The sequence below is a fragment of the Centruroides sculpturatus genome, unplaced genomic scaffold, assembly GCF_000671375.1.
Source record: "Centruroides sculpturatus isolate CEXI.00-Female unplaced genomic scaffold, Cexi_2.0 scaffold1941, whole genome shotgun sequence".
NCBI classification, from domain to species: Eukaryota; Metazoa; Arthropoda; class Arachnida; order Scorpiones; family Buthidae; genus Centruroides; species Centruroides sculpturatus.
Genome location: NW_019386249.1, coordinates 57,230 through 73,784, shown reverse-complemented (window position 1 = coordinate 73,784; position 16,555 = coordinate 57,230). Strand labels below are relative to the sequence as shown.

Genomic DNA, 16,555 nt, shown 5'->3' with positions numbered 1-16,555 from the left:
TTTTTAGTTTTCAACTACGTTTAATTTTCATTGATTACTTAGATAAATTAAATTGATAACATTTCAGACATTGTTATAAATATTTTTATATATTTTGATTTTTTAACCGAATGTTCGAACAATTTTAAATTCAAATTTGTTATTGCATACTGATTCAATTATAGAACGATTGTAAACGTTCCAGAAAATTGATAAAATTGAAAACAGTTCGTTTGATTATCGGCAATTATCATCATTCTCAGCAGTAGGTGTTATATAATAATTACTATGTTGTTAAAATACTGAATACAAATGGGGTTTGCTTGCAAAATCCTCGCAGGAAAAGCCACAACAGCTAGTGAAGTTATATATTTCGGGATTCTTTTCTCTGCTACTGGCTCGTTCCAAAATTACATTTCCTATGTTAAAAGCAAAGCATTTTCAAAATAAATGTTACAGTACAAATCTTGAGAAAAATTAAAAACAGTCACATCGCTTTGTGTAAGAAACTTGCTTCCTCTCTTTTTACTTCGAGTTGGTCTTATGGTCTGCCCATTTGGAAGCCTTTTTGTTTTGTGAATATCGACTCTATAAAACTGATGTTTTTTCGTCGACTTTTTGGTCTTGAGAAGTCGATTCCATCGTATGCAACTAGATCTGAATTGGGCCTTGAGTTACCCCGGAAACGCTTTGTTAAATTAACTTTAAATTTTCTGAGAAACATAATCTCTGACCCATCATCTGTCGAATGTGAGGCTTATTCTACTTTAAAGAAGTTTTCATCAAAAAGGTTGGTTAGTTGATTTTTGTTTTTTGGCACAAGATCCATGTAGGCTAAGCTGTGCCAAAACAAATGGTAAAAATTTTAAACATCACACACAACATACATAAGACATAAATAAATAAATAAATAACAACAACAAATATATACAACAATATAAATAAGCAATAAACAAAATAAATAAAACTGTAAAAAAAGTAAATAAATAAATAAGTAATCAAATCACTCTATACATATTATTAATTTTCAGAAAGTTAATAATATGTATAGATATTGTCCAGATTTGGCGTCTGGCCCAAAATCTCTCTAAACATTGCATTTCCAAAATGCTGTCTACGACTTTGATCAAAAGCAACGCAGTTGCAAAGTATGTGTTTAACACTCACAGTACAGTTGCAGTACTGACATACTGGTTCATCATTGCCCTTCAAAAGATATTGATGAGTCAGTTGAGTGTGTCCAATTCTCAAATGAGTAAGGCCAACCTCAGATCTCCTGTAATACTGCCTATTATGTGTCCAATTTTCTATCAAAGATTTGATCTCATATAGTTTATTGTAAATTTGTGCATTCCACATAACTTGCCATCTCTATGCTAGTCGTTTTTTAATGACTAGCTTCAAATAACTTCCTTCAATACGCATTGTATGCTTTAAAAAACTTGCCAACTTAACAGCTGTGTCAGCCTCTTCATTACCTCTTATACCCATATGGCCTGAACCCAACAAAACTTTACAAAAAAGTCTCTCGTAGTGAGATGACAAATTAGTTTTCAAATTTTAATAACTATGGAGTAAGAACTAGGTTCATATGAGATCAAAGCCTGAAGTGCACTAACTGAGCCAGTGTAAATCACGCAGCAATAATGACCTTTCCTATTTATGTATTTTTGGGCTAAATAAATAGCCTGCAACTCCGCAGAAAAAATGGAAGAATTCAGTGCTATTTGTTCTGCCACAATTTCATTTTGGCAATCAAAGGCTAAGCCAACATAATTATCTGATTTAGATCCATTGGAGTATATAGAAATTAAATTCCTGTCACAATGTTGAATTTCTGCGAAGTGCTGGCTATAGATGTAGTCTAGTGTGGTTTCTTTGGGGAACTGCTTTAAGCTTAAATCAACATCTATCACTGGAGTTGACCAAGGTGAAATGCTATTAACCTCAACATGTGAGATGTTGCTTGCATCCAGGTCAATCGTGCTGCTTACATTCTGCATTCTGATATTGAATGTAGGGACACAACTCGTCCGAGCTGCAAATAATCTTTTCAGCTGAGTATCTGAATTATTAGATGAAAGTCTATTCACAGATTTCTGTTTGATATAGTAAGAAAAAGACAACTGTTCTCTCCTGACAGATAATGGAGGCTCATAAGCATCCACATACAAACGGAGATGTTCGAAAAGCACCAGTGCACAAACGCAGCGCTTGATGGTGGATTGGAGCCAGCATCCGAAGAGTAAATTCTCGCGCAGAGCCATAAACAATGCAATCGCAGTCCAGCTTAGAGCGGACAAGAGCCCTATAAATCCTGAGCATAGAACATGTCTGCTCCCCAGGATGAGCAGCATAGAACCTTTAAAAAATTTAAAGATTTTAAACATCTACTCTTCAAATTGCGCAAGTGTGGCAAAAATGTCAGTTTTTGATCGAAACAAACACGCAAAATCTTAGCTTCATTCACCATTGAAATTTTATCCCCATTTAGGTAAATTTCGGGATCCAAATGCAAACCACGCCTTTGGCAAAAGTAAGTGCATGAGGTCTTCTCTATGTTAAAATTGAAACCATTAGCCTTTGACCAATTTTCTATGCAATTTAGGAAGCTTTGCAGTTGTCTCTCAATAATACTCATCTTGTTTGACTAGCAGGAGATCTGAAAGTCATCCACATACAGAGAGTGTTTCAAACTGGGAAGAAGACAGTTAGCTATGCTATTGATTTTAATTAGAAACAAAGTCACACTCAGAATAGAGCCTTGATGGACATCTTCTTGTTGTGTGAAGAGCCTAGATAAAGTTGTGCCCATCCTGACTTAAATCTTCAAATCTGTAGGAAGTTTTTTATAAAAATTAGCAAATTGCCCCACAACCCAAATTCGTGCAGGTCACAGAGTATCCGGTATCGCTAACAGCGATCATATATTTTCTTTATATCGAAAAACACAGACACTAAGTGCTGTCATCTAACAAATGCTTCGCGTATAGATGTTTCAAGGTTTACTAAGTTGTCCGTGGTATTTCTGTTCCTACGAAATCCACTCTGATGTGGTGAATAATAGTTCTTTTCCTCTAGGAGGAACATGCGGTGTCTGTTTACCATCCTCTCAAAGAGTTTACACAGGCAACTTGTCAGAGAGATTAGTCTGTAATTCAAGGGATTCTTGCTGTCTTTACCTAGCTTGGGAATGGGAATAGTAATTGATAATCTCCAAGAGTCGGGAAAAGTATTTTCTGTCCATATTCTGTTAAAATAGATGCAGGAAATTAAAAACGGAATTGTTTGACATATTTTTAATCATGCTGTGGTGGATTTTATCCAAACCTATAGCACTATTCCCCGAGCGAAAGATCGCTGTGTGTAATTCAATTCTAGTGAATGGCACATTATATTCCTCATTACATAAGGAGTGACAGTTTAAATATTGTTTTTCACTTTGGGCTTTATAAACCTGTAAATTCCTTGCATACATAATATTGCTGGATGAAGATGAAAATGTTTCACCCAACATATTAGCAATACCATGTATATCACTGATTATTGTGCCATTATTTTCTAGCATGGACAGAGAGTGAGAAGTATATTTCCCATTAATTTTATGGATTTTATCCCAGACTACTTTTGAGCTAGTCAAAGATGTTATGAAACATACTTCTTCCAAGAATCCCTTTGGCTTTGCCTTCTTATAGTTCTGGCATTTGCCTTTGCTTTTTAAAAAGCATTCAAATTGTTAGCAGTAGGGTATCTTCTGAAAATCCCCCATGCTTTCTTTTGTTTTTTAAATGCTGCCTCGCAATTCTGGTTCCACCTAGGTTTAGGATGCTTTGGATATCTGATTGATGTTTTTCCCATCGTTTTTTCAGCTCCCTAAATGATACTGGAAGTGACAAGCTTAACTCCATCATTTATGTCAGCAGTATTGACCATTTCCTCAGTGATGTCAGCCAAAGAGGAGAATGCAGGCCAATCTGCCATTTCAAGTTTCCAGTGTGGTAAATGGCTGTTTCACAGCTTTCTCTGCCTTGGTATTTTAGAAATATTGGGAAGCGGTCGCTAGAGAATGGATTAGATCCAACCTCCCATGTAAATGCTGAAAACACATTTGGACTCGCTAATGATAAATCAATGGCAGTGAAAGTTCTTGTTGGGACATGTAAGTATGTCACTTCTCCAGTATTAAATAAATATAGTTGCTAATTGCCTATGAATCTTTCAATGGCTCTACCTCGATGGTTGATGTCCGGACTGCCCCACATTGGATTATGGCCATTAAAATCACCAAGTAAAAGGAATGGAGTTGGCAGCTGTTAAATCAAGGCATCCAATTCATCCTCATTGACTTTGACATCTGGTGGCAAGTATATAGAACAAACTGTGACAGTTACTCAAATAGATATTCTGACTGCCACAGCTTGCAAATCAGTGCTTATTTGTACCGGCAAAGATGGAATGCGATTGGAAACCAACATAGCCACACCACCACTCACGCTGTTGTGGCTATCATCATCCTTGTAGTAGAGATCAAATCCTATTAAAGAAATATTAGCTCCAGGTTGTAGATTGGTTTTCCTGGAGTGCCACACAGAAAGATGAGGTACATGATGTCAAGTGTTTAATGTCAGAGAAGTTGTTGCGGAAACCACAACAGTTCCATTGGATTATTTTATGATCCATTATGTGTTTGAGGCAGCATTCTTAAAAAATATGACCCTCTTCAATTTTACTGAGGATTTTCCTTTAGAAGGTGAGATTGGTTGTGTCACCTCCATATTATTCTCTTCATCAGTGATATCAGAGAACTCACTCATGGATTGAGTCTCTGATCTCTTTGATTTAGAGAGGGCTGCTTTCAATTTTTGTTTGTTGAGTGGGTTCTTATTAGCGTTTTAAAACCCACATTTCTAGTAACTACTCCTGTTTTGAGTAGGGATGATTTTGTCTTTATGTTCTCCTTTTCTTCTCTCTCTTTGGATTGAATTAGTAACATTTAGCATGGAATGTGAGAGATTCATTTGGTGAAACAGAAATGTCTTTCTGAACTCCACATGTCTTTGTGGACTTCAAAACAGCAGCAAAGGTCTTCTGTTGCACTGGTGCATTTGGAGTGACCATATGATATGCCTCCAGGTAAGGTATAATATTCACTGTAATCACCCGCTGAATTTCTTTTTCTCTCTGCCATGCAGGGCATTTCTGAGAGTAGGCAGGATGGTCATCTTTGCTGTTCACACAGCATGGAGTACTTTTACATTCAGTACTCTCGTGATCTTCAATTCCACACTGTGCGCATGCTTTTTTTTCCTCTGCATGATGTTTGCGAGTGTCCAAACTGCTGATATTTAAAGCAACGCAGAAGGTTTGGAATGTATGGTGAACTGGGCAACAGAGATATCCTACCACAACAGAAGATGGCAATGTTGGTTTGTTGAAAGTTAATATAAGATGTTTTGTTGGTATCAACTTGCCATCTCGACGAATCAAAATTCGTCTAACAGCAGTGACACCTTGGTGTGAAAGACCAACCTGAATATCTGATTCATCCTCAGAAATCACATCATTTTCAGATATCACACCAGGTCATGAGTTCTAACTTGTGTGTGGTGTGATGGTGACCATTATGTCTCCAAAAGACTTTGTTTTCAGAAGCTTTGTTGACTGTTGAGGGGAGGTTACTTCTACAAGTAGATCTTCTGACCTCAATTTTTGAATATTTTAAAGTGCCCAATGGTCGACTCAAAGAGTTTCTGAATTAAAAAAAGGAGAACGTTTAGACAGAGGTGTTTCTCCTGTAGCGTGAACAATAAGGTAGGTTGGTTGATTGGAAAAACTGACCTTTGATGGCAATGCATTGATAGATGTTTTAGATTTTAGAGAATCTATATTTAAAAATAACTAATCAGCTCCTAGTGACCCCACCCACATGGGGCCCAACAAGGGGATGCCGTCACATGGGAGACTCCCATAGACCATAACACCAGGGTTTCCCAGGAGCTATACCCTCATAATGCAGTTGAGAAGAGCACATCTTGTCTGGTGTGTCCCCCTGATCTGCATCGATTAGTTGACTCCAAGCCGAGGTCAAGAATGACTCAACGACCAGCTGATTGACTAAAACAGAGCCTGATTTGAGCCTCCCGTTTATCCGAAGCAGGGGCCAAAGCAGTGTGTTGGGGACATTATGTTGCTCCTCAACTACCAGGATCCCCCTTTCTGGCATATGTGATACCACGCACGGCAAACACGTGGGTGGACGTTCAAATCCCAGGGATGGTAAAAGAGTTACTAAACCATCTCTGGGAGGTCCCCTCACCATGGACAGGAACCCACATCGAGGGGCCTTAGGGAGACAATATGGAGACTTCTTTCTACTATGAGATCTTTTGACAAACTCCTCAAATTCGGTTGAACTTCGTCCATATCTTCCCATTTACGACAAATCATCATATGAGGATTTTTCCACGTGGACGGATGGAAAAGGGGATAAATGAGAGGTAAACAATTCCCATCGAAGCGAGATTTTTAGCAGATAAGGAAAAAAACAGAAGATGCTCCAACTTTCTTCAAAAAAAGTAGCTCTGTTATCAGTTTTTCCCACGTTGGAAAACGTTATTTTCCCACCAAAAATGTAAGAATATATTATGTCAAGATTTTTAATTTAAATTTTAAACTGTTATTAGACCCAGGGGCTATTTGGATCTCACAAACACCTTAATTTGTTGCTGAAAAATTTAATTAAAAAACTAATGTTTTCAACCTGATTAACAGGCCATCATCAGGTTTAAAAAACGAAAATGGAACAGATACGTTCCATGTATAGAATATAAATATTTAAATCAAAATTTAANAGATAGAAAACAGATTGTAAAAATATAAACATATTATAATATATAACAATAATTTATATTATCGTGAATAATTTTTGTTTAAGTTTGTGACTAATTATTTATTTTTATTCAACAAATTATTTTAAAATGCAGGGAATGTGGCAAAAAATTTTTATGCAAAAGCCAGTTAGAAAACCACATGAGAATTCACACGGGTTTCAATGTAATTTGTGCCCGAACACTTTTCATCAAAAGGGCAACTTAACATCGCACATGAAAATGCATTTATGTCAAAGGCCGTACAACTGCAATTATTGTCAAAATACTTTTAAACAAAGAAATAATTTAGAACAACACATGTACTTACATCATCCCAACAAAATTTTATCTAATGTAAATATTACGAGAAGTTTACAGGGGTACCTCAGCTGCTGGTGACTTTTTGTTGGAGATTTTGTTAACACATTTTTTTATTGTAAATTACTGAGTCTTTTATTTATTTGCTACCTAAGTTCGTACGTTTTTTGCTCAATTGTATTATTCTGTGTCATTAGTTCTATTTTTTTTAAAATGTTTCCACGTACTCCTCCAGAAGCATTAAAGCACACCCAAGAAGAAAGGAACTAAACATCATCATTCACCGAGTGATCCGGGTGTAAAATATCCAAAGTTAGAACATTATTTTAAGCGGCAATCTCCTCCAGACTCAGACAGAGAAGAATTGTTAACCTTACGGCAATATTTGGAGACGACTTTAAATATAGTAATGATGCAGTTGAAGTGTATCGAAGATAGGCTCGCCAATTTGGAAATGGCCAACCAGTCAACTTTGTCCTTGGTAAGAAAATTGGAAACTGACTTTTCTAAAGTATGTTCGTGACTAGATAAACTGGAACAGCAACATCAGTTACCTTTGGATGACATTGGTGAGTTACATTCCTTTGCCTACGATAGACAAGTTAATGCTTCAAACAGAACCAATTTAATGTTGTTTAACCATACAGATACAGATACAGATACAGATATTTATTGATCAATATGCCATATGGCATATCCCGGTGCCACTAAGTATTACCGGGTATATACAGGAAATTACATAGTTTACACTGAAGATTTCGATAACTAATTATTAACGTAAATAAAATTAATTAACGCGTGTACAATTATATATATAGGGTTATACACGCATGCAAAACATTAATACGTATTAATAGATAAAAATAAATTTAAAACATAAAAGTTGCTGGAAATGTGACAGAGTCATAACATTATATAGTTACATGAGGAACATGTTTTGTTATCTTACGCGGCAATTCTGTTTCAGCAGAGGTTTCCTCTTTTCCACTCCCTAATAAAGACGCAGTAGTATAGTCAGTCTAGATAAAAGTTTTTTTTTTTTTCTGCTGAAGTGAAACTCCTGCACAATCCAGACCAGGAGACTTATACAGATCTTATTAGAATATAGTCCTCTGTCAACGATTTTCCAGAATTAGTTGTCCAACGCCTTTGCTCTTCCTTATAAATCTTGCTGCTAGCATAGCTCGAAGTATATCTTGTGTGATTCTTATTTCCATGGTACAGCTCCAGGCACACCACTGTTATCCACAAAATTTGCCTCTTATGTATGCATGAGAAGCAAACGCCGATACAGAATCACAATGCCAGTAGATGCANACACGGGGAGGTTGGGAGCTGGAGATTCAAGTCCGACGACTTCATACGAACGGATCCGAAATAATCGAGGAAGAAGAAGACTCAGAAATCCAGTAACGGACGGAAGGAACTCACTCGACTTCCCAGTGCCCAATTCTTCCACCCTTTCCCACCTCCAAGCATCTACCTATATCGTCGGAGTACGGACCCTTTTCTTCGTTTTATTTGTGCTAACCTATCATCGGGGAACGGACTACCCGGCGAGCTCCTCTCCAGTGACGGACGCCTGCCGACATTCTGACGTTGTGTAACTCATTGTAAGCATGAATTTCTCTATCAATAAATGCGTTAACTGTGGAAATACGGTCTCTGTGTGAGTCTTTGCGTCCTGCAAACCGCGACCCCCATACGGAAAAGGCTTTCTTGTGTCATCCTGACAGATCACGGGTAAAGCGAGGGTCGTAACCTTTTCACCCCCCTTAAGGGCTCACATCACTACAGTGGTGCCACCCCAACCACACTAGGGCTCCTAAAACCCCACAATATTTATACGATTAAATATTGTTAAATTAGCTAATTTAATGTCTTAAAACGTTAAATTAGTTAATTAGAGCTAAAAAACAATTTAAAAAGCGAATTTATTGTGATTGTTTACATTTTACTTCGAAGGTTGAAGGTGGGACTTTTCGCGGCAATTTTTCCTTTCACAAGTCTGTGATTAGTTACAGTAATGTCAACGAAGACAGAAGATACCCAATAAAACTTTAGAAGGAGTTTCCCTTTGATTGTTTTCAACCAACTGTCTAGTTAACTTCAAAGATTTACTGTAAATGGTAGGGGGATGTATTTACCAAAATATTTATGGCCCAGGGGTGGTAACAAAACACTTATTGGTTTAAACAAAGTCAATCGACTTACAAAAGAGCGAATCATAGCTAAAATCGAGGGAAAACTCAAATATAACGCGAATTATTCAAATTTTTTATTAAAATCGCACTTTTGCAGTTGTTGCATTTCTTGAAAAACGAATGGTCACGTGACTAACGTGCAAAAACGTGATAGTGTGGTTTCTGCAGCGAATGGGTTTTAATCAGATTGAAAACGTTAGTTTTTCAATTATATTTCTCAACAACAAATTAAGGTGTTTTATTTTCTGTGTTTACTTGATGTGCACTTTTAATGTTATTGATAATACAAACATTTTGTTTCTTATATATGTTTATATATGTTTACTAGCATAAAAGGTATAAATGCAAAAATAAAAATATATAAATGTACGTATAAATAATTATCCGTTCGGTCAGGCGCCGATATGTAAATAAATACGGAAAGAAGAACGTGTAGGCCCCCTTACGGGAGATGTGGAAAATGTTTTTTTTTTTTTTTCGTATTTATTATTATGAATCCATCAAAGCGTTATCACACTTGCGGCGATTAATACAAGTTATCGCTACTAATAATAATTGTTAATATACAATAGAGAGACGACTGTAGAGAAGCGGTGGCGGCGGGCCGAAAACGACACGGGACGGCTCAACCGGAAAAGGCGGACGTCGGAAAGGGAGCAGCTGCAACTGCATGAACGGAGGGGCACCTCGACAGACGGGTACGGGACCAGGGGATGCGAAGGGAGGGAAGCTACGGGGGAAAAGGCGGCATCCGGAGGGAGAAGCGTGGGCGAAAAAGGCGACACGCGGACGCGACTAAGAAAGGCTGAAACAGGAAAGGCAGCGAATGGTATGGGAGGGAGACGGAGGGGCCCGTCGACACGGAGGCAGGTGAGCACCTGATGTTAACGGATGCATGCTGCAGGAGAAAAGTGCGGCATCCGGAGGTAGGCGGCGGCCGAAACTGGCAACTCGACGGGTCGACGAGGATAGCCGGAAATGGTAAGGCGGCCGGATGTAACGGGGTCCGACAGAGGGTCGTGAGGAGAGAAGGGAACGGGACAGATTCACGAACGAGTGTGTATGGTTGTCGACATAACAGAGCGATAAGAGGGTTCCGACAGACGGGCGGCCGATCGGCGCGCCGACAAGTCCGTTTCGGCGTGTCGCGACGTGGCGCTGACGTCAGATTTGCATAATCGGCCGCGATAGCATCAGCATAAAAGGACGGGATCGCAGCGAGAGTCCAGTAAATTGTGACGATGGAGTACACTATCGATTCAACTTCTTCGGATGAATCGGTGCAGGTGAGGAGCCGTTTCGGTCGTGATGCCCATCACTTTCCTTTGCAAACAGTTTCATACGTGGCAGAATACGACGCGTAACACTTAAAATACAGAAATAATCCAATTTAAAACATTAAAATTTGTAAAACAAGGTCGGAATTGGTGATCTTTCGTCGTCTTTAGGTTTTCATCCTTCTTCTGTTTGGGAGCGTCGGATCCTTATATTTACTCAAGAATTGCGCTGTTAAATGTAAAACTTTTTTACAAGTTTTACATTTTTTACATACAAGTTTTACTATATAACTGGATTGCTGTATATTAGGTCTTTCTATATAATACGTCTCTGTAATCCAAAAATATGCTGTTCCTGAAGTATCCAATTTACATTTGGTTATCCCGAAAAAGAGGCGCCCACTGATCAAGATTATCTCTGTACCTAAATCTGTTGAGAGAGACCAGCTCTTAGATGCCATTTATGAGCAAAACAGCCAGGTTGCTGTGTTATATTCCAAAGAAGCATTTCTGGATAAGATTAGGGTGCATTTCCCAATTGGACAGCATAGTACCACTCTCGTTTCTTGGGTTGCAGAGGTCTCACCAGACCTCAGGTGTTTCCTCCTAAAAGAGGAGAAGGTAAACTTGCAGTGGACTAGGTGTAGTCTCATAGACTTCCTCCCATTGAATCAATGTTTCAAATGCCTAAAATCTGGGCATTTTGCCAAGAATTGTGATGCAGAAAATCGTACACACAGTCAGTGTGGAGGCAATCATGCCTTCAAAGATTGAGATAAAAAAACAGAAACTCCAAAATGTATGAACTGCATTAGAGAGAATAATAAGGTAATAGATCATAATGCACTCGATAAAGTCTGTTCTGCCTTTATTCAATCGAGAACACAGCTCCTTGCCAGAATAGACTATGGCATCTAACAGAAATACTGACATTTGCCATAGGAACTCTCAACTAGGCATTGTACAGATTAATCTGGAACAAACAATTTCTGCCAGCTCTCAGCTCTGACAGGAGATTAACAACTATGATATCGCTTTAGTGCAGGAGCCCTATTGTCGCAAGAATAGGGTAGCTTGCTTTAGCAACAAAGACATTATCATTCAGAGCCAGGATAAACGACTGTGGGCTGCAGTCATTGTTACTAACCCTACCTTGGCCATTATCTCCCACCCAAAGTTTCGTTCATCTACCTGCATTTGTATCGAGGTATGCCTTCCTGATTTACACATTATCACCTTCAATGTCTATTGCTCGAGTAGATCAGATATCTATGAAACCATCCAGAACTTGGAGTTGGCTGTGACTCATTTCAGTAACTAACTTTTTAATTTCGGGTGATTTTAATGTGCATTTGCCTACTTGGGTGGACGAGTGTAGAGACAGTAGGGGTGAGGCCATGGAGAACTTTATTGCTGCACATGGCCTTCTGGTGGTTAACAGAGAGGGTATAAGGAGGCCATTAAGAAGGCAAAACTAGATTCTTGGAAGTCCTTCTGCACAGGTGCAAGTAGAGACCCATGGGGGTTTATATATAAGCTCTGTGTAAACAAACTCAAAACTCTTAGTGTTTTTAGTAGCAGTATTGACAATCCAGCTGGTTTAGAGGCCACAGTTTCTGGTCTTTTTGATTATTTCTGCTCTTCTGACTCCCTCGAGGAGGACACACCTGAGCACTCTGCAACTAGAGGATGCAGGAATGACAGTGAGCTCTTGGAGAATGACCCACCTTTTACCTTTTCTGAGGTCAATGACTATAAACCGTCTCCCAAAGAACAAAGATTTGGGTCTAGATGGGATAAACAAAGACATTATTCTAACAATATGGAAAACCACTCAGATCTACTTCTCAACATTCTCAACCTTTGCCTCAAGTTCGGTATCTTCCCCCAGCAATGGAAGAAAGCTCTTTTTGTTTTAATTTAGAAAAATCGGGGCAAACCTCTAGACATTCGAAACATGACAAATATCTCCTTGCTGTCAATCTTGAGGAAAATCTTAGATAGGCTCCTTTTTAATCGCTTTTATTGGTTTTGGTAGTCCAGAAGACTGTTCCATGAAGCCCAGTATGGTTTCCAGTGCCAGCGTTGAGCTGTTGACGCATTGATAGACTTAGTTGAGCACATCAAACATCTGCTACAAAGCTACAAGTTTGTCTTCAGCCTCAGCCTAGATCTGAGGAACGCATTCAATTCAGCCTGGTGGCCACAAATTTTACACAGATTAGTGCAAATTTTCGTTTCGTTTGTATTTCTTACATTATTTCTAACAAAGTAGAGATGCCTTACACCTGTTGTGTGCTGGGATGTAATACAAATTATCACAACAGAACAAAATTTAGTGTATTTTTCTTTCCAAAAAATGAAGAATTACAACGAAATTGGATAAGAGCAATTGGCCATCAAGATTTTGTTCCTATCAAAAGCTCAAGAGTAAGAAAAATAATGTTCCTTTCTGTTATGTAAGAATAAATGTGACACCACTGTAAGGATGTCGCTGCCTGACTATGGTCTGTCTTATGGTTAAAAACTTAAGTGACCCTCGCTTTTCCCGCAATCGGTCAGAATGAAGCGAGAAGTCGTTTGACATATGGGGGGTTGCAGTTGCTGGATGCAAAGAGAGGCTCACATAAGAAGACTGGCTATTTGACTCCCAATCTCCCTGTATCCTTGGGATTTTGGACTTTTACGTGATTTTACCGAAATACAAACGATGGTTCCCTGTATCTCTATTGGTCCCTGGTCTGTTGCCAGGGACGAGATTCAAGCCACAGAGTCGCCGAACACCACCACCCGGGCAGATCCCCGCGGGGTAGGGTAATGCCCTTCCCCAAGCGATGGTCCTGTAAATTTTGATCGAATATGTTTTTCTGACTTGGAAAAGATGCAGCTGGGTCCAATCAGTCCTGGCCGTCGCCAGCAAATAACCGATTTTAAATTGTGTAAGATGACCATCAAACTCTCCCAGGCAGTTGGCTTCCAGCTCCTTTCTACAATCTACAACCGGAGATGAGTCAATTATGCCGGAACTGCGACAATTAACACGTATAACGCCATGCGACGCGCGCGCCGTCGTAATGGAAATTCCCATACAGCGCCATACGACCGCCGGTAGACATAAACAATGTGTTTTACTCAAGGTTAAATTTTCCTGGCGTCGTACGACGTTTTCTGCATGCTTAGTGCTGGCCTCTCGTGGACATCTATTCAGTTAGCTTCGAACGCCGGTGGTCGTATGGCAAACCAATTCTAGCTACGACCGCCGGCGCGTCGTGTAGCGTCGTGACGCGATACAAGGTCGGCAGTCGTAGTTTTTTTTTTAAATAAAACTCTATTTTATATCTGATAGTGGTTTATTTTAATAGTAAATAATTTAAAATATCGAAAATTAGTTTAATTATCCTCTTTTATCGCATATAAAGTAAATAATATTATTAAAAAAAAATTAAAGTATATAAGTGCGTTTTAATATATATTTACAGAAAAAAAAAACATCATTTGCAGTCGAAACAAAGTGTGAAATACTTTAACACACAGATGTAAATACTTTTAAGTAGGGAAGGACGTCTAATTACAGTGGGGTTGTAAAATTTATTGCCTGGGAGAAAGAAGTGTCAGGTTCAAGGTCATACGACTCCCCGGTTTTTGTTTATATATACTTTTCTTATTGTCGCTCTCCTGACTGTTGTACATCGACCCTTTTATTTACGTTATAATCAATTATTACATATCAAATTTTCATTTTTCGGCCCCCCCTTGATGGAAAGTATCATATTACAACAAGCAGTTAACGTGTTAAATTGTATCACACCCCGTTCCTTTGAGGATTCAATCTGGTTTACGAAATAAAATACTGGTTTATTGGCCCTGGTTCAACAACCCTTCAAGAGGTGAGGTCTCAGACTTAGTTATTTTCTGTACTTTTTCCCCGCGCACTTAATAATTATATAATTAATAATATATATATATATATATATATATATATATTTATATATAATTATAATTGTCAAAAATCGACGGTATACCAAATCGACTATATTATTAGGGCTTATCACAATGAGATAATGCAGTTGACATAATACATATAGGCTACACTAACAGTTCTCGATTTCCCGATGTCACACCTATGCCCAATTTTATCACCACAGATGTATGTTAACATCACGTAACATTTATTATAGGCCAGGGCTTCCCAAACTGTGCGTCGCGATGCCATGCAGAGTCGCGGCGCTATCATAGGGGAGTCGCGAGACGATACCCACCGGTCGCCTGCACACTACGTAATGAGTGAGTGCATGGTGCATGCGTCTCATCACCCCGCTCCTCCAATTTCCCGCTCTTTCATTCAGTCTTTTGTTTTTGTCGATTACAAGCGTTGATGAATCAGTGTTTTGATTTCAAGTGTGTTCTATTTAAATNCATCTGTCTTCTTTTAAACAAAACAAACCGCAGCTCTCTAGCTAGAGCGGGGGAGAAGTTATTGCCATTAATTATATTAATTATATAATTAGACACTACGTCTCTAATTACCCAGCGGGGGGGGAAGTCGATTGTCATCGTGAAGCGACGCCGATTAGTGAGCCATACGACCAATACGTCTTTCACTTATTTTTCATAAAATAATTAAATGTATTCAAAATATTTATGAATTGGTCACTAATTTAAAAAAACAAAATAAATGTTACTTAGAATAAAAAGTATTTCTATATTATTTTGATGATTATTGCACTAATCAACTATACAAGGCAAATTTGCAAGCAATTGTTTACGTATTTTCTCTTATTACGTAACTGCAAAAATTTGACTTTACCCTCACGTACATATAAACAGTTCTGAGTAAAGTCCTTGTTTACAATGTACTCTGTCTCCCTATATGACTAACTGCAGAAAGTGGGAAGTGGCTCAGGTATTTTTAGGTCAAAGTTTATCAACATACTTTTATAAGAGTGAATATTTGACACTTTTTACATATTTTTTCAGCGTTTTATATAATAATACCCTATAATAAATGATTAGTTAATTTTTTCCTGCAATTATGCAATATCCAAAAGTAATGAGTTTCCCGGAAAATTTTTCAGCTGGAAGCTTTTGATAAAAAATCTTCTTGTCTATGCAGAGTCAAATAACATGAAAACTAGTAGAATTACGCTCTAAAATAATGAATATAGCTATTTTTTAACATTTATTTACATTATGACTTCAATCACATGGATTGGTTCTTCGCAGGAAAATCCAGACCAGATAGTTCTGAAAAAAAACTCTCATTCGTTAAAGTTAAATCAGTCATAATATAAATTACCAATTAGACGTAATAAGCATAGAAACAAAAATTTTAAAGCCAATTAACAGCAAGAACGTCTTCCATGGACTTACTATAGAGAGGTGGAGTTTCCCGGGAATATTTGTTGATAGATAGTTTTAAAAACATATTGTGAGGCCGGGACCACACACCCCCCCTCGACAGAAACCGGCTGTCGAGCTAAAGTCAATATATCGGTGACTTATTACGTAAATAGGACCGGTGTGACCAGGGAATGGGGTGCGAGACGATTTAATTGTCGCATTCCAGCCCTAATTGACAGATTCACGGTCGTCAATCGTGAGAACGATTGAGGGATCGACCGTCGGGGAACTTTGGACGGTCACCTTACATCGAGTTCAAAGCAGGTCCTGCTGACACTCCTGTGGAGGGGGCGGTGGCTGAGACGGCTTCCTCCTCTCCGGGACCGAAAAATAGACATTAGGTGACAATTTACGAGACCGTCATCCGGGAGAGGGCTTGACCCGACTCCGGAGGAGAACGGCCCGGACGGGGGTCATCTCGGCGACCCCTCGGCCCGAATCGCGTCCCTGGCAACAGACCCGGGACCAATAGAAGCGCAGAGGGACCAACATTCGGACCAACCAAAAC

The 16,555-nt window shown here is 38.7% G+C and overlaps 1 protein-coding gene across 1 annotated transcript; it reads right to left on the bottom strand.

The window, feature by feature from the left end:
• Positions 1-4,962: 4,962 nt before the first annotated feature.
• On the bottom strand, positions 4,963-5,601 carry LOC111614267. The gene is made up of 2 exons (XM_023355646.1): positions 5,577-5,601; positions 4,963-5,516 (listed from the first exon to the last, which is right to left on the bottom strand). The coding sequence occupies exons 1-2, from the start codon at positions 5,599-5,601 to the stop codon at positions 4,963-4,965; spliced, it is 579 nt and encodes a 192-aa protein (XP_023211414.1).
• Positions 5,602-16,555: the final 10,954 nt, after the last annotated feature.